The 21,143-nt window shown below is 56.5% G+C and overlaps 6 protein-coding genes across 12 annotated transcripts; 4 read left to right on the top strand and 2 right to left on the bottom strand.

Moving 5' to 3' along the window:
• Window positions 1–114: 114 nt before the first annotated feature.
• Window positions 115–2,372, bottom strand: LOC100678964 (monocarboxylate transporter 13). Its single transcript, XM_003426348.5, has 4 exons — window positions 1,933–2,372; window positions 1,714–1,840; window positions 1,442–1,621; window positions 115–1,314 (listed from the first exon to the last, which is right to left on the bottom strand). The coding sequence occupies exons 1-4, from the start codon at window positions 2,141–2,143 to the stop codon at window positions 306–308; spliced, it is 1,527 nt and encodes a 508-aa protein (XP_003426396.1). The 5' UTR covers window positions 2,144–2,372; the 3' UTR covers window positions 115–305.
• A 2,049-nt stretch (window positions 2,373–4,421) lies between these two features.
• On the top strand, window positions 4,422–10,057 carry LOC100121755 (soluble guanylate cyclase 88E). 6 transcript variants are annotated; one of them, XM_008208137.2, is made up of 10 exons: window positions 4,544–4,657; window positions 6,063–6,291; window positions 6,470–6,683; window positions 6,786–7,059; window positions 7,125–7,248; window positions 7,341–7,814; window positions 7,916–8,062; window positions 8,233–8,593; window positions 8,692–9,039; window positions 9,113–10,057. In XM_008208137.2, the coding sequence occupies exons 2-10, from the start codon at window positions 6,124–6,126 to the stop codon at window positions 9,610–9,612; spliced, it is 2,610 nt and encodes an 869-aa protein (XP_008206359.1). In that variant the 5' UTR covers window positions 4,544–4,657; window positions 6,063–6,123; the 3' UTR covers window positions 9,613–10,057. The 6 variants fall into 6 exon arrangements, with proteins under 6 accessions (XP_031783425.1, XP_008206359.1, XP_031783423.1 ...); XM_031927563.1 differs by lacking the exon at window positions 6,470–6,683 and having other exon boundaries at window positions 6,805–7,059; XM_016984743.3 differs by lacking the exon at window positions 4,544–4,657 and having other exon boundaries at window positions 4,670–6,291.
• A 129-nt stretch (window positions 10,058–10,186) lies between these two features.
• On the top strand, window positions 10,187–12,537 carry LOC100679849. Its single transcript, XM_003426322.5, has 2 exons — window positions 10,187–11,455; window positions 11,839–12,537. Exon 2 carries the CDS (start codon window positions 11,843–11,845, stop codon window positions 12,350–12,352), a length of 510 nt encoding a protein of 169 aa, XP_003426370.1. The 5' UTR covers window positions 10,187–11,455; window positions 11,839–11,842; the 3' UTR covers window positions 12,353–12,537.
• A 347-nt stretch (window positions 12,538–12,884) lies between these two features.
• LOC100121718 (transient receptor potential protein) lies at window positions 12,885–17,306 on the top strand. Of its 2 annotated transcripts, XM_016984759.3 has the most exons (11): window positions 12,889–13,280; window positions 13,339–13,434; window positions 13,705–14,049; window positions 14,125–14,530; window positions 14,603–14,755; window positions 14,840–15,350; window positions 15,419–15,614; window positions 15,693–15,857; window positions 15,936–16,158; window positions 16,247–16,675; window positions 16,785–17,306. In XM_016984759.3, the coding sequence occupies exons 1-11, from the start codon at window positions 12,975–12,977 to the stop codon at window positions 17,201–17,203; spliced, it is 3,249 nt and encodes a 1,082-aa protein (XP_016840248.1). In that variant the 5' UTR covers window positions 12,889–12,974; the 3' UTR covers window positions 17,204–17,306. The 2 variants fall into 2 exon arrangements, with proteins under 2 accessions (XP_031783757.1, XP_016840248.1); XM_031927897.2 differs by lacking the exons at window positions 15,936–16,158; window positions 16,247–16,675; window positions 16,785–17,306 and having other exon boundaries at window positions 12,885–13,280; window positions 15,688–15,851.
• On the bottom strand, window positions 16,699–19,899 carry LOC107980965 (cytochrome b5-like). Its single transcript, XM_016984760.3, has 3 exons — window positions 17,626–19,899; window positions 17,498–17,556; window positions 16,699–17,438 (listed from the first exon to the last, which is right to left on the bottom strand). The coding sequence occupies exons 1-3, from the start codon at window positions 17,872–17,874 to the stop codon at window positions 17,396–17,398; spliced, it is 351 nt and encodes a 116-aa protein (XP_016840249.1). The 5' UTR covers window positions 17,875–19,899; the 3' UTR covers window positions 16,699–17,395.
• Window positions 18,537–20,356, top strand: LOC107980819. Its single transcript, XM_016983311.3, has 3 exons — window positions 18,537–18,853; window positions 19,090–19,298; window positions 19,563–20,356. Exons 1-3 carry the CDS (start codon window positions 18,555–18,557, stop codon window positions 19,934–19,936), a joined length of 882 nt encoding a protein of 293 aa, XP_016838800.1. The 5' UTR covers window positions 18,537–18,554; the 3' UTR covers window positions 19,937–20,356.
• Window positions 20,357–21,143: the final 787 nt, after the last annotated feature.

Here is a 21,143-nt window from a genome sequence, read left to right as displayed (position 1 = left end):
CATACATATAGGTATATATGTAACGAGCTGCATGCGAGGAGTGAGTGCGCGTGCGCTGAAGCGAAGCGCGCGAAATTCGAAAAGGATTTAGGTTTTCAGGTTGGCTCAAAAGGGTTTTTAGGTTTTATGCGCCTTTCTGCGTTTTTATTAGAAAAAGAGAACGTGTATAAGAAGAGTCATGTTTCTGTTTAAATTACTTAAGGTAATAAAAGTGTGTGTATATTTACAATGTCGACATATTAGCGTTAGGATAGCGCATATGTAAAAAATTAAATTAAAATCTAAATAAAAATGCGAAAGAGCGGTCAAGCCGTTGCTGCAGGCTCAGCTCGAGCGGTCTTCTCGAGCTCCTGCTTGGCGTTCCGCCTGATGATCGGCAGGACAGCCCAGAGCGCGGTCCCGCAGACGAGGATCATTCCCAGAGTCATGAAGATCGGCTTGAACGAACCGATCATCTCGTAGGCGAGATTGCAGAGCGGAGGTCCGACCAGCTGAAGGAGGCCGTTGACGAAGAGCGAAATGCCGTAGGAGGAGGAGAGCCTCTCCGGTCCCAGCATGTCGGCCAGCACGACGGCGGTCGTGCCTATGTAGAGGCCCGAGGAGAGGCCGAAGAGCGCGCAGAAGCTCGCCAGGTAGACGTATCCCTCGGCCATGGGCAGGAGCGCCAAGGCGACTCCGCTGAGTCCGAGGCCGCCGACGAAGTAGTAGTGCTTGGGCACGAGGTCGATGTCGGAGAGCGAGGCGCCGCCGATCCTGCCGATCAGGTCGAGCAGCGAGACGATCGAGAGCAGGAGAGCCGAGGTCTCCTTGTCGTAGCCCTGGGAGACGGCGTAGATCGGCAGGAGGATCATGAAGTTGGTGTTGCTGATGGCCGAGGTCGAGTTCGAGATGAGGATCACCAGGTAGAGCGGGTCCCTCAGGATGCGCAGGTCGAAGAGGCTCTGCTGGGGGTCGGCTGCATCGTCCGCCGGATCGGTTTGCTCCGCGATCTCCGATCGAGCAGAGTCTACCTTGTGCTGCTGCTGCTGCTGCTGCTGCTGCTTGGCGGCGAGTCTGCGGGACAGGCTGATCCTGGAGAGACGTCGCGGATCGAGGGTGACGGGCCCGACGCTGCTGACGATGCTGCTGCGGTGGGACGAGGGCAGCTCGCCGGCTATGATCCTCTCGACGCGCGGTTCCTTCTCCTGCTTCGTCTCCTTGCGCGGCCTGTCCTCCTCGACGGGCACCAGCCTGCTGTGCCTCTCCACCGGGTGGAACACGCACGCGCAGACGAGCGTGTTCAGCAGGATCGCTCCTATTATCAGGACGGCGAATCTGCGGAACGTAGCGCAAAGTAGCACGGCCGATCGGCACGTCCGCGGCGCATTCCCCGCGATTTATCCGAGCTCGCCTCATTGTCAAGAATGCAGCTGTGAAAGTTGCCAAGAAGAATGTTAAATACCTGTAGCCCACGTGATCGAGGAGGTACTGCATGAAGGGCGGCAGGACGATGGTGCCGATCGCGCTGCCGGATATGCAGAGTCCCGTGGCCATGCCCCGCAGTCGGTCAAAGTACTCGCTGACAATGTAGATCGTCACGGGGAAGGTCAGTCCGGCGCCGATGCCCATCATTATCCCGTAGCTGCGGATCACAGACAGGCAGCTATATGTATACATAGGCTCTTTGTTCGGCGATCGGTATATACTTATAACGAACGCGTCGCGCGCTCGCACCTGAAGTAGAGGTACGTGACGGACTCGGCGAAGTAGCTGATCATCAGGCCCGTCGAGCCGAACAAGCCGCCCACCAGGGCGACCGTCCTGTACGAGTACTTGATCGCCAGGATGCTCGTCAGCGGTCCTGTTACGGGAGATGGCGCGAGTTATTGCCTACGTTGCTTCAGGGCCCATAAATATATATATATATGTACATGTATATCTGATCGGACTCACCGAGGGAACTGTAGAGAAAGTAGCAGAGCGCGGGCATCCAGCTGGCCTGGCTCGGCGAGGCCTCGAACACCCTGAGGAACTCGACGTAGAGGACCCCGAAGCTCTTGATGGTCCCGGGGATGAGGAAGTTGATGCCGATCGCCGCGGCGAGCACTGCCCAACCCCAGCCGCCGTCGGGGGCGGCCAGCCTCATGGGCCTCAGCTCCCGCATCTTTTATGCGTATCCCCGCAGAAGCGTCAGAGCAGCTCGACTCCCCGGCGGGATCTCGGACGCGGCGCTCGGCGACGGCTCAATTTGTATTGTCGAAAATCGCCGCGGAAAAATTCCCGCGCCCGACTCCCAGCTATATCGCACGTACAACGCTCGCGCGCTCGCGCTCTCGTGTCTCTGTCTGTGTGTGTGCAGCTGCTGCACTCTCGGCAGCGGCGGCGGCGGCGGCGGCGGCTCTTGACGAATTAATTACGAGTATATATAGATACGATTAATCGCGCTGCTGCAGAGTCTGACGCGCGCGTATTGATTCTGCGGAGACTTATCTGCTGATGCCGCGGCGGTTTCGTAATAAGCGTATTGTTGACTTATGGGCGAGCTCTGCCATTCAAGCGGATGCGCGACACTTATAGCTTCCCGATCGAGTCACGCGGCTGCGAATTAATGCGTCGCGATTGAATTATTGCCCAAGTAAGTTCAATTTTAATAAGGTCGGATAAAGTTTTATACGGTAAGCGATGCTTCTGCTCTGTCTAAAGCGGTTATATTCGCTTTTAGCCGGAATCGTGCAGGCACTTTGATGAAATCCTCTCATTATAGACTCGAATTCAGTATAGGGGTAGTATACAGTGTCGCGGTAATTTTCCCACAAGCCTCTCTGACGTCGTGGGTAAACAGATATCGCACGCATCCTCGTTCTTCTCGTCAGATCGAGAGCGAGGAATCGGCGCACGTCAGGTGCGCGACGGCTCGTAAATCGGCTATTTGCCGAACTCGTTTTAAAAAGGAGCCCTGTGTTTGCATTGGATAATCAAACAGCGTTCGTCTCGCTTTTTCTGCCCCGCGTGACGTGGAGTTTATTACAAGCAGTATATAGGAGCTACTGTATCCGTAACGAGGCCGATGGAAAAAAAAAAAATTGATTCTGATTTATGAGACCGTTCGCGCGATGCGGCTTTGTTGTGGGGCAATGTTTGGACGAGCTTTTTCTTTTTATGGGCTGCAAATACAAGTGAATTTGCCTTCTGGATATAATGGCCGACTCGACTTATAACGTATAAAAGCGGCTTTAGCATATTCAAACAATAATACACGATAAGCGCGGAGCGATTTCCTCATAACATTGATAGCCCAATAGCGTCTCAATTTTACATCAGTCGCCGCAGCTGCGCCTAATCACCGGCGCACACGTAAATGCAAATTGACTGTATTAATAATGTCAAAAGCATTCACAGGCCGAGTAGGTGTTTGAGGAGTTATTAATAAAAATCCGAGCGCAAACACGAGCTCTATTATACTCGATAAGCGGCGCACTTGTATGCGCGCTGCGAATAAATTCGGAGATGATATTTCACGGCCGATCTAACCTGCGCGTGTTTGTTAAATCGGGAAAAATCGTCGCCGCTGGGTTTTTTCCTCGTCTTTTTTGGGGAATATCCGCGCGCGGGGGTAGAACGCCGCGAAAGGATTACGCTAAATCACAGGCTGTCGTATACGCGTCGACGATACTTTTTTCCGCTAATCGCCGAAACGCATCGATTCTTTTCGAGTCGGAGAAGTAGAAAGCTCTAAAAATAGAGAGAGAGAGAGAGAGAGAGCGAGCGTCTATTTGAAACATTGTTGCTCGCGGTGACGTAGTCGCGATGCGAAATACGTGTCCGCGTGACGTCGCTACGCGCGCGCGCGCGCGCGTTAAGGCCTGCACACGACGTAACGTGTCTTCCGTGCGCGGAGCAGCTGCGGCGTTTCGAAAAAAAAAAAACCCCGAGTTTTTACTCTACTCTATTTCAGGAAAGTCAGATCGATACGCTTATACGTATATAGATGGTAACGCAGTTATCATGTCGCACGGTTGTTAATCGGGTAATGGAAAATATCACCCACGCGCGCCCCTCAGCGAAACCCCGGACTCGTAGTAGACTATACCCACTATAACAAGAGGAAAAGTCGCGCACCCCACCCACGCGCGTCAGAGCTGAAAAAGGGCACTAGCTGCGGAGGGTGGGATGGGGGTGGGGGGGAGAGTCGACGGCTTAATCGAAATCGACGCGAGTGTGTACAACACGTATAGTACATAACGCACGCGGATGATCGATCAGAGGGGCGAGAGCTGATGACACACTGCGCGTCGCACTCATCCGGGGTCTTTGGCACGAGTGTCACGCAGAGTGCGTGCCGTTGAGCGCCAGAGAGAGAGAGAGAGAGAGAGAGAGACGCAACATCGCAGCGCGCGCCAACCGGAGGCTCGCTCTCGGCTGCGAAATCGATAAAGGAAGCCAGTCGGCGGTGGCGCGCGACACGGCCTGTACATACGCCGGCCTCATATACATCTCTTCTCTCTCGGTCTCGGCGGAGAGATGTACGACTGCCGCGGGATGCTGCGCCGCGGAGCACAAAGAGCCGCAGTCGCGAGAGGTCGAGCGCTGCAGCGCAGGATTAATCGGCGGACATGTCCACGAGTCGCCGGATAAGTTTGCGGAAGAGGAGGAGGCGCGGGAGGAGCAACCGCTGAAGGTGAGTTTATACGCATCCCTACTCTTGGTGCGCGAGAAGAGACGTACGCCTGCGCGCTCGCGCGCGCGCGCGTTATATTATATACGCGCACTTGTTGATCGCTGCATATAGCGGCCGAGTCGGTATTTTCGGTTGGCAGTTATTTCCGAAAGTTGAGCAACCGGATGGTTGGCTAATTACGCTGACTTTCCTCCTATGCATCGCTCCGCGTAAAAATAAGCTATCGATTTTCTTGTTTGCCCTCGGCGAGTCCTCGTCTCCGATATTCATCCGGAATATATGTGGGTCGGAGCTTTTAATTCGCGCGAAAACGCCCGGACTCACGCGACGCCGCTTAAAGAGAAAAGAAGCTCAACAACGAATCGGAGCAAACAGCTCGCTCACGCTGATTAAACTCGATCGGCTAAAAGCTGACCACCCGATAAACTCCCGCCTAACGAGACCTATAGGAGATATAGCTCGCCGAAAAATGCAAGTGCTCTCGGTCAGGCGATCCCGTCGCGGGCCCGCTATAAAAATCTCGAGCCTCGTATTTTCCGCGCACGTAATAATAACTCGGGCACGTGTACGCGATCATGCTGGCGATAAAAAAAAGGAGCCATAGCCGCGCTATTTCTCAACCGAGCGTCGCGCTAGTTTTTCCGGTTGACTATATACCTACTTGGAGTAATCTCGCCGGGCCATCTGAGAAGAATAAGCGCTCGCTCGCTTGCCGGGGCGATAATGTCCGGGAGAGACACGCGCGCGACCTCCGACGGACCTTATTAGTTAACTGCAGCGGTTAACGATTCCGCGCACGACGATCGCCCCGGATTATTCTAGCCGGCGGCTATATATAGGGGAGAATAAGAAGCCGAGTGAGAGAGAGAGAGAGAGAGAGAGCGACTGCGGCGGCAAAATCAATAGCGCCGCGAGAAATCGGTTGGCCGCTTATTTCAGGATATTTTTCTAGCGACTCTCGCCGAAATAGATCCGCATCCGCAGATGCTCGCTCGGGCGCGCGCGCACGCACACACTCGTCCACTTATATACTCTCCATTGCGTATTCAAGGGGCGAGTCGGCTACCTGACCAAAATTTCCGAGCAGGCTAATAATAGCGCGGATCGGTCGCGTATGAAATATTACGAGCGCGAGCGCGCGTGGCCGATTTGAATATAAAAGTCGGGTTGTGCTTCGAAGCGCAGCCCAGACAGGACAGGGGGCAAGACAGCGAGGAAGGGGAGAGAGAGAGAGAGAGAGAGAGAGAGGTCACTGGTCAGAGAGCGCGTTTAGACCGCTGCGGACTCGCGCGACCGCGCGATCGCTCAAGGATTGTGTTGTTGTTGCGTGCGCGTGTGTGTGTGTGAGTGCGCGCGCGCGCGCGCCTGCCCCGTTCGATTATTTGGATTAATCCCGCGCCTGCAGCGCTGGAGCAGCTCCTATACTGGTCAGTCGTCCTCTGCTCGCGATAAGCCGCGCCGGCAACATGTACGGCCTCATCCTGGAGAACATGGCCGAGTACATCCGGCAGGTGTACGGCGAGGACCGCTGGGAGGAGATCCGCCGACAGGCCGCGGTCGAGCAGCCCAGCTTCAGCGTGCACCAGGTCTACCCGGAGAACCTCATTCCCCGGCTCGCCAAGAAGGCCATTCAGGTGAGGATGTGCGAGAGACAGCCTGGCGGTAGTATTCCGCTGCGAGGCTCTCGTTGTTTTTTCTCCCCGGGAAACCCGGCGATATAAATGTTGTTATTGCGCGTCGGCCCACTAGGAAACTCGTTTTTTCTCTCTGTCTCTCTCTGTCTGTCTGTCTTGCGTATTGCGAAAAACGCAGGTCCTGGGCATCACGGAGCGCGAGTTCTTCGACCAGATGGGCGTGCACTTTGTCAGCTTCGTCGGGCAGTACGGCTACGACCGGGTGCTCTCGGTGCTGGGCCGGCACGTGCGCGACTTCCTCAACGGGCTGGACAACCTGCACGAGTACCTCAAGTTCTCCTACCCGCGCATGAGGGCGCCCTCGTTCATCTGCGAGAACGAGACTAGGCAAGGTCGGTGACGCGCAGCATTAATCCCGAGCGCGGCGCAGCTCTCGAGCGGCAGATACAGCTGAAAAACAGGCTCGCTCAAACGCGCTCTCGATATTCTCGTAGGACTGACTCTGCATTACAGAAGCAAACGCCGGGGCTTCGTCTACTACACGATGGGCCAGATCCGGGAGGTGGCCCGGCACTTTTACCACAAGGAGCTCAAGATCGAGCTCGTCCGCGAGGAGATACTCTTCGACACGGTCCACGTGACCTTCCAGCTGACCTTCGACAACCGGGCGTTCACCCTCGCCTCGCTGGCCATGACGCGCGAGGAGAAGCACCTGCCGATCGGCGCCTCGGTCCTCTTCGAGATCTTTCCGTTCTGCATCGTCTTCGGGTAAGCGCGCGACTATCGCTGCAGTACAAGCATAACAACTCATCACTTGGCATCGGCTCGCGCAGCTCCGACATGATCGTCAGGAGCATCGGCAACTCGCTCATGGTCATCCTGCCGGACCTCATCGGCAAGAAGATCACCCACCGGTTCGACCTCGTCAGGCCGCTCATAGCGTTCAAGTTCCAGTCGGTAAGTGGACCCGGCCGGGCCTATATCAGATCGGTTAATCGGGCTGCCTGCTACTGACCCACTGACGAACCTCGATCGCGATCCGCTCGCAGATCCTCAACCGGACCAACAACATCTTCGAGCTGGTCTCCGTGGAGCCGGTGCTCGCCGAGCGGCCGAGCGAGCGGCGCAAGAACGACCTGCTGCTCAGCCACGAGATCGACTCGCAGGAGGACCGCACCCTCCGGCTCAAGGGCCAGATGATCTACATGGACAACTGGAAGATGATGATGTACCTCGGCACGCCGGTCATGCCCGACCTGCACGCCCTCGTCGGCGCCGGGCTCTACATCAACGACCTCTCGCTCCACGACTTCAGCAGGGACCTCATGCTCGCCGGGACGCAGCAGTCGGTCGAGCTGAAGCTGGCCCTCGACCAGGAGCAGCTCAAGAGCAAGAAGCTCGAGGAGTCGATGCGCAAGCTCGACGAGGAGATGAAGCGCACCGACGAGCTGCTCTACCAGATGATACCGAAGCAGGTGGCCGACCGGCTCCGGAACGGCGAGAGCCCGATCGACACGTGCGAGGTAGGCTGCGCTACGCCACGCTACGCCACGCTACGCCACGCTAAGACACGGCTCTTACGTCCGCTCAGTCGCGCCTATAACGACATAACGACGCTCCCCAGATGTTCGACAGCGTCTCGATCCTCTTCTCCGACGTGGTCACCTTCACCGAGATCTGCAGTCGCATCACCCCCATGGAGGTCGTCTCGATGCTCAACGGAATGTACTCGCTCTTCGACACTCTCACGGAGCGAAACCACGTGTACAAGGTAGGATCTAAGCCAATTCGCTACAGTGTAGGTAAATTTTAGAATTTTATTCCCGTTCGGAGCTTAACTGCGCTTCCTTCGGTTTTCCCCGTTCGGTTTTACCTTGGCCGGGCCACCGCAGCTCTCTTCCCATCTATTTTCTTCAGCATTACTTTCCTTTTCACCTGCAGGTCGAGACGATCGGCGACGCGTACATGGTGGTGTCGGGGGCGCCGGTCAAGCAGAACGACCACGCCGAGCGGGTCTGCGACATGGCGCTGGACATGCTCGAGGCCATAACCGACCTGACGGACCGCTCGACCGGCCAGCACCTGCAGATCCGCATCGGCATCCACAGCGGGGCCGTGGTCGCCGGGATCGTCGGCCTCAAGATGCCCCGCTACTGCCTCTTCGGCGACTCGGTCAACACGGCCTCGCGCATGGAGGCGACCAGCGGGGCCATGCAGATCCACATCTCCCAGTCGACCAAGGAGCTGCTCTCGGCCGCCTACAAGGTCACCGAGCGCGGCGAGATACAGGTCAAGGGCAAGGGTCAGTCTCTCCTCTAGCTACTACCTCCGTACACATATCACGCTCGTGCACGCTCTAGCCTAGCTCCGATATAGTCTAACCGAGAGTCGATCGCGCAGGCACCATGAAGACCTACTGGCTGGAGAAGCGCGAGTACCGCTCGCTCCAGTCGACCAAGAACATCTCGATCCAGGAGCCGCACCAGTGGCACAGCTCGCCCGGCCAGCAGCTATCATCCTCGCCGAGCGGCGCCGCGGCGCGACTCGTCGCCAGGATGCCCTCCTCGCCGAGCCTGCCCTACCCGGGCCAGCAGCAGCCCATACCGATCGGCCCGCCGACCGGCGTCTCGGCATCCAGCTCCGGCCTCCTCTACGCCGAGGAGCGACCCATCTACTCGCCCATCACCTTCCAGGACGTCGCCCGGCGCTCGGTCGCCAACTCGCCCACCAAGAGTCTGCCCGTGAAAGGTGGGTGCTAAACAGCGCGCGCCCTACTCGGCTCTTTATTTTCGGACGGAAAATAAATATACAATTTTTGCAGAGCTGCGCTCCAACTCGCTGGGCGCCGTCTCGACGAGCTCCTTCCAGAACCCGACGGCCGACCTGCTGGGCTCGCTCATCTCCGACACGGAGCAGCACTTTCGGCTGCACCGGGACAGCGGTTCCTCGCCCCGGCACTCGAAGCCGCAGCAGCAGCAGCACCAGCAGCAGCAGCAGTCCGCCGCGGTGCACACCTCCTCCATCCATCCCGACCCGCACAACCACCACCACCACCACGGCTACCACCACCAGCTGCTCCTGACGACGACGACCACGACCACGACCACGACCACGACCACGACCTCCTCCGGCAACTGCTCCGCCAGCAGCAGCGCCGAGGGGGAGGACAAGCACTTCCTCGGCAGCGGCAGCGACAGCAGCCACTCGCAGCTCCAGCGGATGCGCGCCGAGCAGCCCTGCTGTCCGGGCTTCGCCATCCCCAAGGCCGGCGGCCCCGGCGGCAAGTCCAAGAGCCAGAACGCCGGCTGCACCATCAACTGAATGTACTCTCGTTATGCATAGACCGCGCCTCGAGGGTTCTAGTAAGAAAACTATTTCGACTTGCTACACACACAGCAATGAAGATGCAGCTTGTACGGTCATAAAATTATGTAATAATAATAACGAGTGAGCTTACACGTACAATGATTAGAAAGCGTGAATTGTCGAATCGTCTATATTGACCTTGATATCGTAGGATAAGTTTGCATAGGTAAATATAGTTTGTCAAAGTGTTAGGTATACGCGTTAGAGGTCTATCTAGAGTCTACGTGAAAGTTGGAGAAACTCGAAAACTGCGCGCCTCGACGAGTCACATCTCTAAGCGTCCTTTATCCTTCTATGCAGCGGCATGAAAAAAGCTCTCGTTTAGATTAACGAGCTGCATGTATGTGAAAACAGTTTGATATTAAAGCGGAAGATATGTATCCGCGTTACGCACACACGACATCGAAGCTCGTCTCTCATTCATTTCGTCCCGCACATCAGCCTTATCCAAATAACGACGCTCAGCTCCCGCGCTTCTGGGGCGCGTCCACGATACACGTTATATACATAGAGAGAGAGAGAGAGAGTCGAGAAGAAATCAAAACCTTTTAGCCGAGGCACAATCCAACTTCATTAATATATCCAGCGGGAAAAGTGGCCGCGACAATGCGCGCTAGCTGGCCCGCCGACGAGGACACGGGGAAGAAAGGGAGGCGTGGACGACGATTTTTCAAGCTAAAAGTCCGCGCCGCATTGTGTCCTCGCTGATGCTGATCCGCAACGCTATGGGCGTAGTTTTCTCCTATAGCTTCTCTGCGGCGTCATCGGGGGAGTTGCTTGCGCGCTCGCTTGCTCGAGAAGCAAGTCGACACGACTCGGGGGTGGGGTATACACACCTACGAGGCTGGATCGGTTGCATCGTTAGTTTTTGAGACTGCTGCACTTATTGAAATTTCAGCCGGTCGGCCCCGATTATTTTTACTGCTGAACAATTTTCCTTTTAATCCAGCTCGCGCACCAAAACTGTACTGTTTTGATTTTTCCACAATCCTTTCAGGCGTCATTCTTTTCGAAAATCACACGAAAATAAGACGAATCGCCAGCAATCGTTAACGCGGCTAATTAGACGCGTGTCCGGCAACAAAGCTTCGTTACGAACCTTATAAGCCCTTATAACCACAGAGAGAGAGAGAGAGAGGGAGAGAGAGCATATCGCCGGCCATAAAAAATCATCGGCGATGCATCACATCGGTAGAGCTGCTGTATAGCCTCGACGCGCGACGTCCACATATCACGGCCCGTCTCACCTTTCCTCAAAGCGTATATATTCCTACGCAAGCGCGTCCTTCGCAGCTGCAACCCTCGCGCGAGCTTTATAATAATTCTCGCCTATCGAATTGCAGCCTGTATTACATAGGCTGGTCTCGTTGAAAAGTTGACGGAAAAATCGGAGCCTCGACGGCCATAATCGCCCGATGATCAGTGCTTTTCGGGCAGCTCGTAAACAAGGGATAATTGAATCAGAATAACGCGCTGCCGAGCCATAAGTCAGCCCCCGCGCGCGCGTGTGTGTGCGTGCGCGCGCGCGCGCGCCGGGATGGGGATGTCGCAGCTAGAGCGAGAGGAGGATGCGCGCGGGGATGAGTCTCGTGAGAGAGCCGTATATAAGCATGGGGTGGCTGCCGGAGACGCTCATTTTCGACGCACCGGTCAGCCGAACAGCACAGCGTAAGGCTCTTTTATCTCAGGCTTCGGAGTGGACTCGACAGACCAGCTACTGTGAAGCGAGGAGACATCGGAAATCCGACTAGACTCGTCTGCCTCTCGCACCTGTCCGCTGATCGCGAATACTGTTGCGGTAAGGGATTTCGTTATAATTAAAAATTCCGCTCGAATCGCGGCTTTAAAAATAAGCCTCGTTTGCATGCCACAGTACAAACTTTTATTCTCCTCCTATCTCGAGCTTCAACTAGTTTCGTATTCAGCTGGAACTAGAGATCGCGCATCTATTTATTTGTTCGTTCACTGTACGTAATTCGTTCTCCGAAGCGCACAAGACACGCGCAAATCCAACTTTGCTAGTTCGAAAACTTGTAATAACTCGCGACTCGCTGCGAATCCCGTATACCGATCACGTTTCCAGATTTTCTTCTCACTTTGAGCCGGGCCATCAATATCAATGCTCGTATAACGCCGCCGCTAATGACCGACATCAATTCAATTCCCGTCCCCCGTCCGCAGGAAGATGTCCCGTCTGGCGCTGCTGCTGGGAGTGCTGCTCGGGCTGCAGTACTACGGCCTCGTTGCGGGCTCGCCCGTCTCCTCGGCGGACTACCCGGAGCAGCAGCAGCAGCAGCAGCAGCAGCAGCAGGAACGCGGCCTGGAGTACGTCCAGCTGAAGCGCGGACTGCTGGCTCTGAGCGCCGCGGAGCTGCTCGACTCCCGGGAGCGGCGCTCCAGCTCCTCCGGCGGCAACCTGGGCAGCTCGTTCATCCGGTACGGGCGCAACGGCGACGACCTGGGGCTCAGCCAGCCTCACACCCGCTCGGACGTGATCATCCGGTACGGCCGGGACGGGCTGAACGGCCGACTGAACCGGCTGCGGCAGGAGCGCATGCGGCGACTCGCCAGACTGGCCCTCATCTGCGCGGCCAAGAGCCAGGAGGAGGGCCCGGCGAACAGCGCCGAGGAGAAGATCCTGCGCGAGATCTGCAAGGACGCGCCTCTGCATCCGACCGTGCCGGACTTTGTCTAGGCGAGAGAGAGAGCGAGCGAGAGAGAGAGAGAGATTGCGACGCGACGAGTGTGATTATTGCAAAAAGACTGATATGTTACTATATCCTATTTATCGGCGAGTACTAATTTCTCTCTGTGTGTATAACAATTACTGCAGATGTGTACATGAAACAACGAAATAAAGCCTGTTTCGTATACGTCGGATACAGTTCTTTGCATTTACGTAGGTCATCCCCGCAGCACAATGAGCCCTCTCCGTCTTCCATTACCATCATTTTTCCGCAGAGAGAGAGAGAGAGAGAGAGACGACACCTGAGAAGCCGCTCTCAGGCATTGTCTCGCTGTCCTACCGAAATAAGGAAACACCGCGCGCGACAAAGAAAAGCGTCCATCACGCCAGAATAATGATATATCCGCGCACGTGCCCCGCCGCGCGACAAATCCGTCGAGTAATCCCCTACTGGCAGGCGACTATTCCGAACTGGAGCAGTGCATCGCGCGCTCTGTACCTAATCCAGCGGTGACAGCCTCGGTGGGTCTTCCCCTGGCTCTTTAACGGCAGTCGATCGGCGCATGCAGGCCAGTCTCCTCGCGGCCCTGATGCGCCGGTGCAGGCGCACCTAGTCTACGAACTCGTCGGGATGAACGCGTCCGAGTCGCAGCAGAACCTGCTGACGAACGAGGCCAAACCGGCCTCGACGTCCCAGCAGTGGTTGAGTCCGCCGGCCGACTACGTCCTCGGACCCGTCGAGAAGCACTTCCTGCTGAGCGCCGAGAGGGGCGACTGCGCGACCGTCCGCCGTCTGCTCGAGGAGAACAAGGATCACCCGGAGATTCTGAACATCGACTGCGTCGACCCGCTCAACCGCTCGGCCCTCATCGCCGCGATCGAGAACGAGAACATCGACCTCATACTCCTGCTGCTCGAGCTCGGAATCTCGGTGAAGGTGCGTTTTCTCCTCGATTCTACCCTCGATTTCTCCCTTCTTCTTTTCTCGCTGACAGGATGCCCTGCTGCACGCCATCAAGGAGGAGTACGTCGAGGCGGTGGAGATCCTGCTGGAGCACGAGGAGAAGATCCACCAGCCCGGCCAGCCATACGTGAGTGAATCGATAGGTAGTTCACCTCCCCCCGTCCCCCATCCCCCTGTACTGTAACGCTATGCGATCTCAGCAGCAGTATCCCCGTAACGCGATAGCCGCGCCTGCCTCGACTCGTGTTCGCCTTTACGCTAGCTCTACGCTAGTTCTGCTTAAATGCATTAGCGGCATCAAACAAGGCTGCAACAGTTAGCGCGCGCTTGCCGAGCCAGATATTATTCCGATAGCTTTTCTTATTTCGACCCCTCATTCGGAGTAATGAGCGAGCAGAGCTGGGAGGCCGTCGACCGCTCGGCGTCAAACTTCACGCCGGACATAACGCCGCTGATCCTGGCGGCGCACAAGAACAACTACGAGATCCTGAAGATCCTGCTGGACCGGGGAGCCACGCTGCCGACGCCCCACGACGTGCGCTGCGGCTGCGACGAGTGCGTCAGCTCGAGCGAGCAGGACTCGCTGCGGCACTCGCAGTCGAGGATCAACGCCTACCGGGCGCTCACCTCCTCATCGCTGATCGCCCTCTCCTCCCGGGATCCCCTGCTGACCGCCTTCGAGCTCAGCTGGGAGCTGCGCCGGCTCAGCCGCATGGAGCAGGAGTTCCGCTCCGAGTACAACGTCGGTTGAACAAAACACATACCTGCTATAGAGAATTCACTCCGATCGAATACAACTCGAATCTATCCCACGCAGGAGATGCGCGAGAACGTGCAGGTGTTCGCGACCTCGCTGCTCGACCACGCGCGCACCTCGCACGAGCTCGAGGTCATGCTGAACTACAACCCGAGCGGCGAGAACTGGGAGCCCGGCGAGCGGCAGACCCTCGAGCGTCTCAAGCTCGCCATCAAGTACAAGCAGAAGCAGTTCGTCGCCCACCCGAACGTCCAGCAGCTGCTCGCGGCCATCTGGTACGACGGCCTGCCCGGCTTCCGCAGGCTCAGCATGATGGGCCAGCTCCTCGAGGTCGGCAAGCTCGGGGCCCAGTTCCCCGTCTACAGCACCATCTACATGCTCTCGCCCAACTCGCCCAAGGCCCTCTTCATGAAGAAGCCCTTCGTCAAGTTCATCTGCCACTCCTCCTCCTACGCCGTCTTTCTCAGTGAGTCTCTCGCCCCCCCCCCCGCCTCTACCCATACATGAGCGAAATATCGAAAGGTGCCTGTTCGCGCAGTGCTGCTGGGCGCCGCCTCGCAGCGCATCGAGTACCTGGCCATCGAGCTCTTCGGCAACGCCTGGATGCGGCAGATACTCGCGGGCTGGAAGCGCCGGGAGCGCGGCTCGATCCCCGGCTTCGTCGAGTCCGGCGTCATCATCTACGTCTTCAGTGCGTATTCGACTTGGACCTGTCTCTAAGCTCTGCCTATTGCCTTGCTATATTGCCCGCGTACAAGCGACGACTCTCTCGCAGGCCTGGTCGTCGGGGAGATTCGCTCGCTCTGGGCGGACGGGCTGCTCGAGTACGTCTCCGACCTGTGGAACATCGTCGACTTCGTCCAGAACGTCTTCTACGTCATCTGGATCACCATGCGGGCGACCTCCTGGCTAGTGGTGATGCGCGAGTACTGGGCGGGCGAGGACCCCTGGTACCCGCGGGACCACTGGGACGACTTCGAGCCGATGCTGCTCTCGGAGGGGGCCTTCGCCGCGGGCATGATCTTCAGCTTCCTCAAGCTCGTGCACATATTCAGCGTGAACCCCCACCTCGGCCCGCTGCAGATCTCCCTCGGCCGCATGATCATCGACATCATCAAGTTCTTCTTCATCTACACCCTCGTGCTCTTCGCCTTCGGCTGCGGCATGAACCAGCTGCTCTGGTACTACGCCGACCTCGAGAAGAACAAGTGCTACCACCTGCCCAACGGGCTGCCGGACTTTGACAACAACGAGAAGGCCTGCGCGACTTGGCGCCGCTTCGCCAAGTCAGTATGGCTCTTTCTTTCTTCCAGCTTTACCGCCTCCCTCTCATTTGGTGCCTCCTTTCGCGCAGCCTCTTCGAGACGTCGCAGTCGCTCTTCTGGGCGAGCTTCGGCATGGTCGACCTCATGTCCTTCGACCTCACGGGCATCAAGAGCTTCACGCGCTTCTGGGCCCTCCTCATGTTCGGCTCCTACTCGGTCATCAACATCATCGTCCTCCTCAACATGCTCATCGCCATGATGTCCAACTCGTACCAGATCATCTCGGTAAGTCTCGCCAGCCCCATGCTCTAATGCTAGATTGCTAGATCGCTAGATTAGCCGGTATCTAATGGGCCAGCGCAGGAGAGAGCCGACACCGAGTGGAAGTTCGCGCGGAGCCACCTGTGGATGAGCTACTTCGAGGACGGCGACACGGTGCCGCCGCCCTTCAACATGATCCCGACGGCCAAGACCTTCGACCGGATCGTCAAGTGCGGCAAGTCCGGCAGGCCGACGCGCTCCGTCATAGTGAGTACGATTGCCGATACGGCAGATGCTCGGAGAGAAGCCTTCGCTTGACCACCTTCCTTCAACCGGTTTGCGCAGAAAAAGTCGCGCGAGAAGGCGAAGGAGCGCCACGACACGGTCATGCGGCTGCTGATCCGGCGCTACGTCACCGCCGAGCAGAGCAAGACCGACGACTTCGGCATCACCGAGGACGACGTCATGGAGATCCGGCAGGACATATCGACCCTCCGCTACGAGCTCATCGACATCCTCAGGACCAACGGCATGCAGACGCCCAACGTCGACAAGGGCGACACGTCGCGTAAGCACCCTGTCTCCTTGCAGCAAACTAAAGTCGATGCTAAAATCGACTCATCGACTCGTCGACTCATCGACTCTCATGATCGCAGTCTCCGGCAAGAAGGGCCGGGTCATGGAGCGCCGGCTGCAGAAGGACTTCCAGATCGGCATAGTCGAGGGCATCGTCAACTCGGTCATCCAGAACGAGAAGGAGTCGAAGGACGTGTTCAGCCAGATCGCCAAGGCGATCGGCCGCAAGAGCAGCGGCGGCAGCAAGAAGAAGGACTGGAACGCGGTCGTGAGGCAGAACACCGTCGCCAGGGACCCCATCGGCAGCTCGAACGAGGCCGTGGACAAGCAGCACAGGAGGAGCTTGAGGCGGCACCTGCAGCACGGCAACTCGCTCCTCGAGTCCCTCGACCCGCAGCGGCTGCTCGAGTACAATCCGAACCTCGTCGAAGTCTCGGCCACCACGAGGGTCGCTTACGCCAAGTTCATGCTCAGGAGGCCCGCCGCCGTGAAGGAGGCCGCCGAGGGAGGTGGGTATATAACAACTCCAAACTCGGAGGGAAAATCATTTATTCGTAGAGAACTCATAAAGGCAGCTTAAATTACGAAAACGCACGCGCGCGCACCAACCGTTCGCAGAAGAGGCTCCGGCGGACGGCGAGGGCAAGACCTCCAAGCGCTCGAGCCAGCGCGTGGCCATCATCGACCCGGCCAAGCCCGGGGAGAAGCCCCCCGACAGGCCTCCTCCGGCGACCCGGGCTCTCGGCACTCTGAGCAAGAAGAGCCTGATCAAGGCGGCGAGCAGCGACAAGCCCGAGGCCGGCAAGTCGAGCCTCGAGGCCAAGCCGTCCCAGGAGCAGCGCGGCGGACCCTCGCCCATCCCGGAGGAGCCGCACGAGGAGTCCAAGGCCCCGATCGGCTCGAGGGCGGCCTCGCTGAAGAAGCAGCCCTCGGCGGCAGCCTCCGAGCCGAAGAAACCGACGGCCGACGAGGGACCGACCACCAAGGCCCGGGGCAGGTCCAAGGCCACCGGCCAGATCGTCGGCGGCTGGATCTGAGCGCGCCGCTCTGCTACTTGCGCTACTATTATACTCTGTTTCTTGTACATGATTCTCAACTTTTACTCTTGGCGAATAAAATGTGTGCCACTTTTTCCAACGAGCCGCAGCAGCTGGTCATTATGCTTATTACGCACACGCGCGCGCGCGCGCGCGCGCACATCCCGTCATCGGGCGGGGCGCCGGCGGCGATCACGCGGAGGCGCAGGGGCCGAGGATGATGCTCAGGAATTTCCTGAAAGCGAGTGATTAATTAGCGGGGCTCCGCTTCCCAATCTCCTGAATTATGCATACCTCCGCTGCTTGGTGTTTTCGCGACTCATCCGATCGGCCTTGCCGTCGCTCGTCTCCGTCTGCGCAGGAAATAGAAAACGATATTTTATACGCCCGCGCGGCATCTTTTTTCTCGAGCAGTGACGTACCTTCGCCACGACGCCGATCTCGTACTTTTTGAGCATCTTCTTAGCGTCGCTGGAATGACCAAAGTCGTCGAAGCCCTTGCTCGCGTCCATGCCGGCAAACTCGCCGATTAGCTCGCCGCCGCCCGGGTGCTGCTCCAGGTAGTCCGTCACGTCGTAGACGCTACCCCAGAGGATGATCCAGCAGCGGCTGCCGTTCTCCCCCGTGCACTTGGCCACCTCTTCCATCGTGTACCGCTTGCGCTCCATCATCGTTTACGCACTACTATACATCACTGAGCTTCCGAGCGCGCTCTCCGATACTTATACCCTTGCCAGCGGCTGATCGCGCGACTTTTTCCCGAGTAGCGTAAACGCTCGCGATAAGCCCAACCGACTCGAGTCTCACGTAGACGGCTCTTCTTTTCTCCGGGCTCCGCGATCGGAATCACGTTTCGCGCTATCGGCGCTTCCCCCGATAACATCGATCTATATAGGAACGTACAGCTGCCTCATACTGGAGTAGCCGAGACGAGATGCACGTATGCGGATACGGCTGAGCCCGGGATTAGCGGCTCTCGAGTGATGCAGGCTCTCCCTGATTGATCGATCGCGGCGAATAATTATATAACGTTTCTTTCGCGGAAAATGACGAGCCGTCGCGCGCCCCGGAATCGAGGCAGAATGGAAAGCCTGCAACGAGCGCCCGTAATGAGGACATAACGAGCTAGAAATGATCGAGTAAGTATATTCCCTCGCGAGCGCGCGCGCGCACGAGTCGAGAAAAGTCCGAGCGACGACGCGGGGGTACGCCTGTCATTATCCACTCCGGCGAAGCGTCTCGCGCTGCGCATCACCCCGGCCGCGACACAGTTCCCCATATCCGAAGCCCATAAATACTTCGGGACGGCTCACGCTCGAGCGCATAGACTAGTGCAGCCGACCGGCCCGTCATGTCGACTCTCCTGTTTCTCGCGATCCTCTGCGGACTCGTCGCCAGGTCGCCCTCGGTTCTCGCCGGCAGCCAGTGGCTCGCGGGCCTGAAGACGCTGCTCGAGGACTGCCCCGTCAAGACGGCCCGACTGGAGAACAAGGGCCTCGCGTTCGTCGAGTCGCTGGCCGACTGCGCGAGGAAGCGGGCCCTCATGGCCATCGACGACATCCTCGAGGACGACGTCATCCCGCTGGTGAGCGGATTCGAGCTGGTCAAGTTCCGGCCCGAGGCCAATGCCACTGTCACGTTCAACGTCAGGTACTGTTTGTTTTTCATGCGATTCGGAAAATCCACTCGACGCCGAGGAAAGTTATCGGCGATAAGTGCGCACTGGCCGGATTCACGGAAGCGATCTTATCTTTCCTCTCCGCGAAAACTCGCTAATAATCTGAACGAACGCACGCAATCGTAAATCATCGCGCCGAGATAAGCCGCGGTTGTGCAGCAACCGATTGCGCAGATGGAAACAATAGCGACTCGTTCAAATTCTACAGAAACCTGCTGAATCGTATTCGCGAGAAGGCCTATCCGGAGGACAAGGAGATCAGCTGGCGCGAGAGACTGACCAGCCGCCTGTCCCGAGTACTGCGCACCCACGTCATCAAGCTCGACTTTGAGCGGCTGATGCGACGTTCACCAGCAGCGAACGTTGTCACCGCTGCCAGCAGTGCCAGAGCCGTCGATGGACGGATCGAGCCCAGAGGTATGTAATAAGCTCCTTTTTCTCCACGAGTCGGGCTTGGAAAACATTTGTCATTTTTCAATTAGCTCCAACTACCGGAGTATATACAGCTAAACTCGTTTAAAGTTTCGAGATTACGATAAGACGCGGCTGCTTAATTAAAGTAGCTGCCGCGTCTTTAATTAAAAGTCTCGCGGTTTCGTTCCGCGAGTACTCGTGAGTAGCGAATTGAATAGAGGCGACTTGGTGGAAGCAACGTATAAATCACAAGCTTTCCTCTTGCAGGCCGTCGCCGTCGCCGCCGCCAGATGCAGATGATGCCGATTATAATGATGGGCGTCCTGCTGATGGGCTCGGTCCTCATCCCCATGGGCTTCCAGTTCCTCGCGGTCCTCGGCGGCAAGGCACTCATCCTCGCGAAGATGGCCCTGATGCTGTCCTCGATCCAGGGTTTAAAAAAAATCGCCACCAACGGGGTTAATTACGGCTTGTACCACACGCCCGTTCCGGAAGCCTGGCACGAGCGCAGCACCGGTTACCACGAGATACCGTACAGCTACGAGAACGTCCACGACAGCACAGCAGGACACACGCAGGGCGGATACATCGACAGTCTCGGGACGGTGTTTGCGCGCCGTTCGGCCGTGCAGCCCACTTAACGTCACGCGATCGATCGGCCATATACCTACTGCCGTATGCTACGACGGCCGCAGCTTTGTTGTGTTTCCGCCACTTGTACAGAGAGAAAGAGAGGCTTTCGCGCGTCAGTCGCGCGTACGACTGCTGTGCGGTTATAATATACATATAGCGCGGACGCTCCGATTCGACCGAGTTATTTCGATGCGTGCCTGAATAAGTATTTGCTGCTGCGCTCGTTCCTGCCAGCAGTATAGAGAGAGAGAGAGAGAGAGAGAGAGAGCGTTAGTCCGCGTATAGTAGTACTTGTAAGTTATAACGCTACACGACTGAGGAAGGCGACGAGGAGATACGTATTTACAATGACTCAAGAGACACACGCTTTTCGTGTTCATGATTTTTTCGTCGCTTTTTTAATAATAAATTCCTTAATCTATACATTATATGGCATTTCATCTACAATTTCCAAAGTTTACGTAATACTTTTGTTCCTTGTATACCCCCGAAAAATCCGATTCGTAATTTCTTTCCGCCAGTGCGCGCAAATTTACAAAAAACCTATTCGTCGCTGCTCGCACTGCGCACAGTTCGCTCGGCCGCGGTAGGCAGTGTCGAATTACATTATAGTTATTCGTTTACTTATTTAATCGTCCGCCTCGATCGTTATCGTCCTCGGGGATATATATATATATATATATATATATATATATATATTTATTTAATTGTTGTAAAGACGTGGGAAGGATGGTCGATTGCTCGATTACAAATTTTTTGCTTTTAGAATAAATCATACGCAATTTTGAAAGGTTATAAAAATATCGAAATTTACAAAAGTCGTTGCTGTAAAGAGTCTCGAAAAAAGTCGTCGATACAAACTTTCGAAGATCACCGAAATTTCAGAAACAACTCCGCGATAAATCCTCAAATTTAACGAGATAATATATGCACCCTCTCGTGTGTGTACAAACACCTCGTCTTCGCGCGAATAAAAAAAATTATAATCCATAACTCAACGCTTAAGTGATACATCAGTCATACAATATGGACGAAATTGAAAACCAATTCGCTTATTACAATACGCTCTCTTCCCATCCCGCAACATCGGCGCTATCTACACGGATACATATTACATATATCCCGGATATCTGTCGCGTCTCTTTCCTCGAGAGACAAAGTACTTATACGCAGGGCTGAACAATGATATAATGCACAAGGAAGAGTGGGGACGAA

Source organism: Nasonia vitripennis, chromosome 3, assembly GCF_009193385.2.
Source record: "Nasonia vitripennis strain AsymCx chromosome 3, Nvit_psr_1.1, whole genome shotgun sequence".
In the NCBI taxonomy this organism is placed as follows: domain Eukaryota; kingdom Metazoa; phylum Arthropoda; class Insecta; order Hymenoptera; family Pteromalidae; genus Nasonia; species Nasonia vitripennis.
The sequence above is the reverse complement of the archived record's forward strand: the minus strand, read 5'-3'. Positions and strand labels throughout refer to the sequence as shown.

Coding starts and splice junctions, on each gene's coding strand:
- LOC107980819 (XM_016983311.3), top strand. CDS start 18,555: ATGTCGACTCTCCTGTTTCTCGCGATCCTCTGCGGACTCGTCGCCAGG. Junction 18,854..19,089: donor ACTGTCACGTTCAACGTCAG/GTACTGTTTGTT, acceptor CAAATTCTACAG/AAACCTGCTGAATCGTATTC. Junction 19,299..19,562: donor TGGACGGATCGAGCCCAGAG/GTATGTAATAAG, acceptor TTCCTCTTGCAG/GCCGTCGCCGTCGCCGCCGC.
- LOC100679849 (XM_003426322.5), top strand. CDS start 11,843: ATGTCCCGTCTGGCGCTGCTGCTGGGAGTGCTGCTCGGGCTGCAGTAC.
- LOC100121718 (XM_016984759.3), top strand. CDS start 12,975: ATGAACGCGTCCGAGTCGCAGCAGAACCTGCTGACGAACGAGGCCAAA. Junction 13,435..13,704: donor ACCAGCCCGGCCAGCCATAC/GTGAGTGAATCG, acceptor ATGAGCGAGCAG/AGCTGGGAGGCCGTCGACCG. Junction 14,050..14,124: donor AGTTCCGCTCCGAGTACAAC/GTCGGTTGAACA, acceptor TATCCCACGCAG/GAGATGCGCGAGAACGTGCA.
- LOC100121755 (XM_008208137.2), top strand. CDS start 6,124: ATGTACGGCCTCATCCTGGAGAACATGGCCGAGTACATCCGGCAGGTG. Junction 6,684..6,785: donor CGAGAACGAGACTAGGCAAG/GTCGGTGACGCG, acceptor ATATTCTCGTAG/GACTGACTCTGCATTACAGA. Junction 7,060..7,124: donor CCGTTCTGCATCGTCTTCGG/GTAAGCGCGCGA, acceptor CGGCTCGCGCAG/CTCCGACATGATCGTCAGGA.
- LOC100678964 (XM_003426348.5), bottom strand. CDS start 2,143: ATGCGGGAGCTGAGGCCCATGAGGCTGGCCGCCCCCGACGGCGGCTGG. Junction 1,622..1,713: donor GTCACGTACCTCTACTTCAG/GTGCGAGCGCGC, acceptor TGTGATCCGCAG/CTACGGGATAATGATGGGCA. Junction 1,315..1,441: donor CTCGATCACGTGGGCTACAG/GTATTTAACATT, acceptor TACGTTCCGCAG/ATTCGCCGTCCTGATAATAG.
- LOC107980965 (XM_016984760.3), bottom strand. CDS start 17,874: ATGATGGAGCGCAAGCGGTACACGATGGAAGAGGTGGCCAAGTGCACG. Junction 17,557..17,625: donor AGATCGGCGTCGTGGCGAAG/GTACGTCACTGC, acceptor TTTCCTGCGCAG/ACGGAGACGAGCGACGGCAA. Junction 17,439..17,497: donor GAAAACACCAAGCAGCGGAG/GTATGCATAATT, acceptor ACTCGCTTTCAG/GAAATTCCTGAGCATCATCC.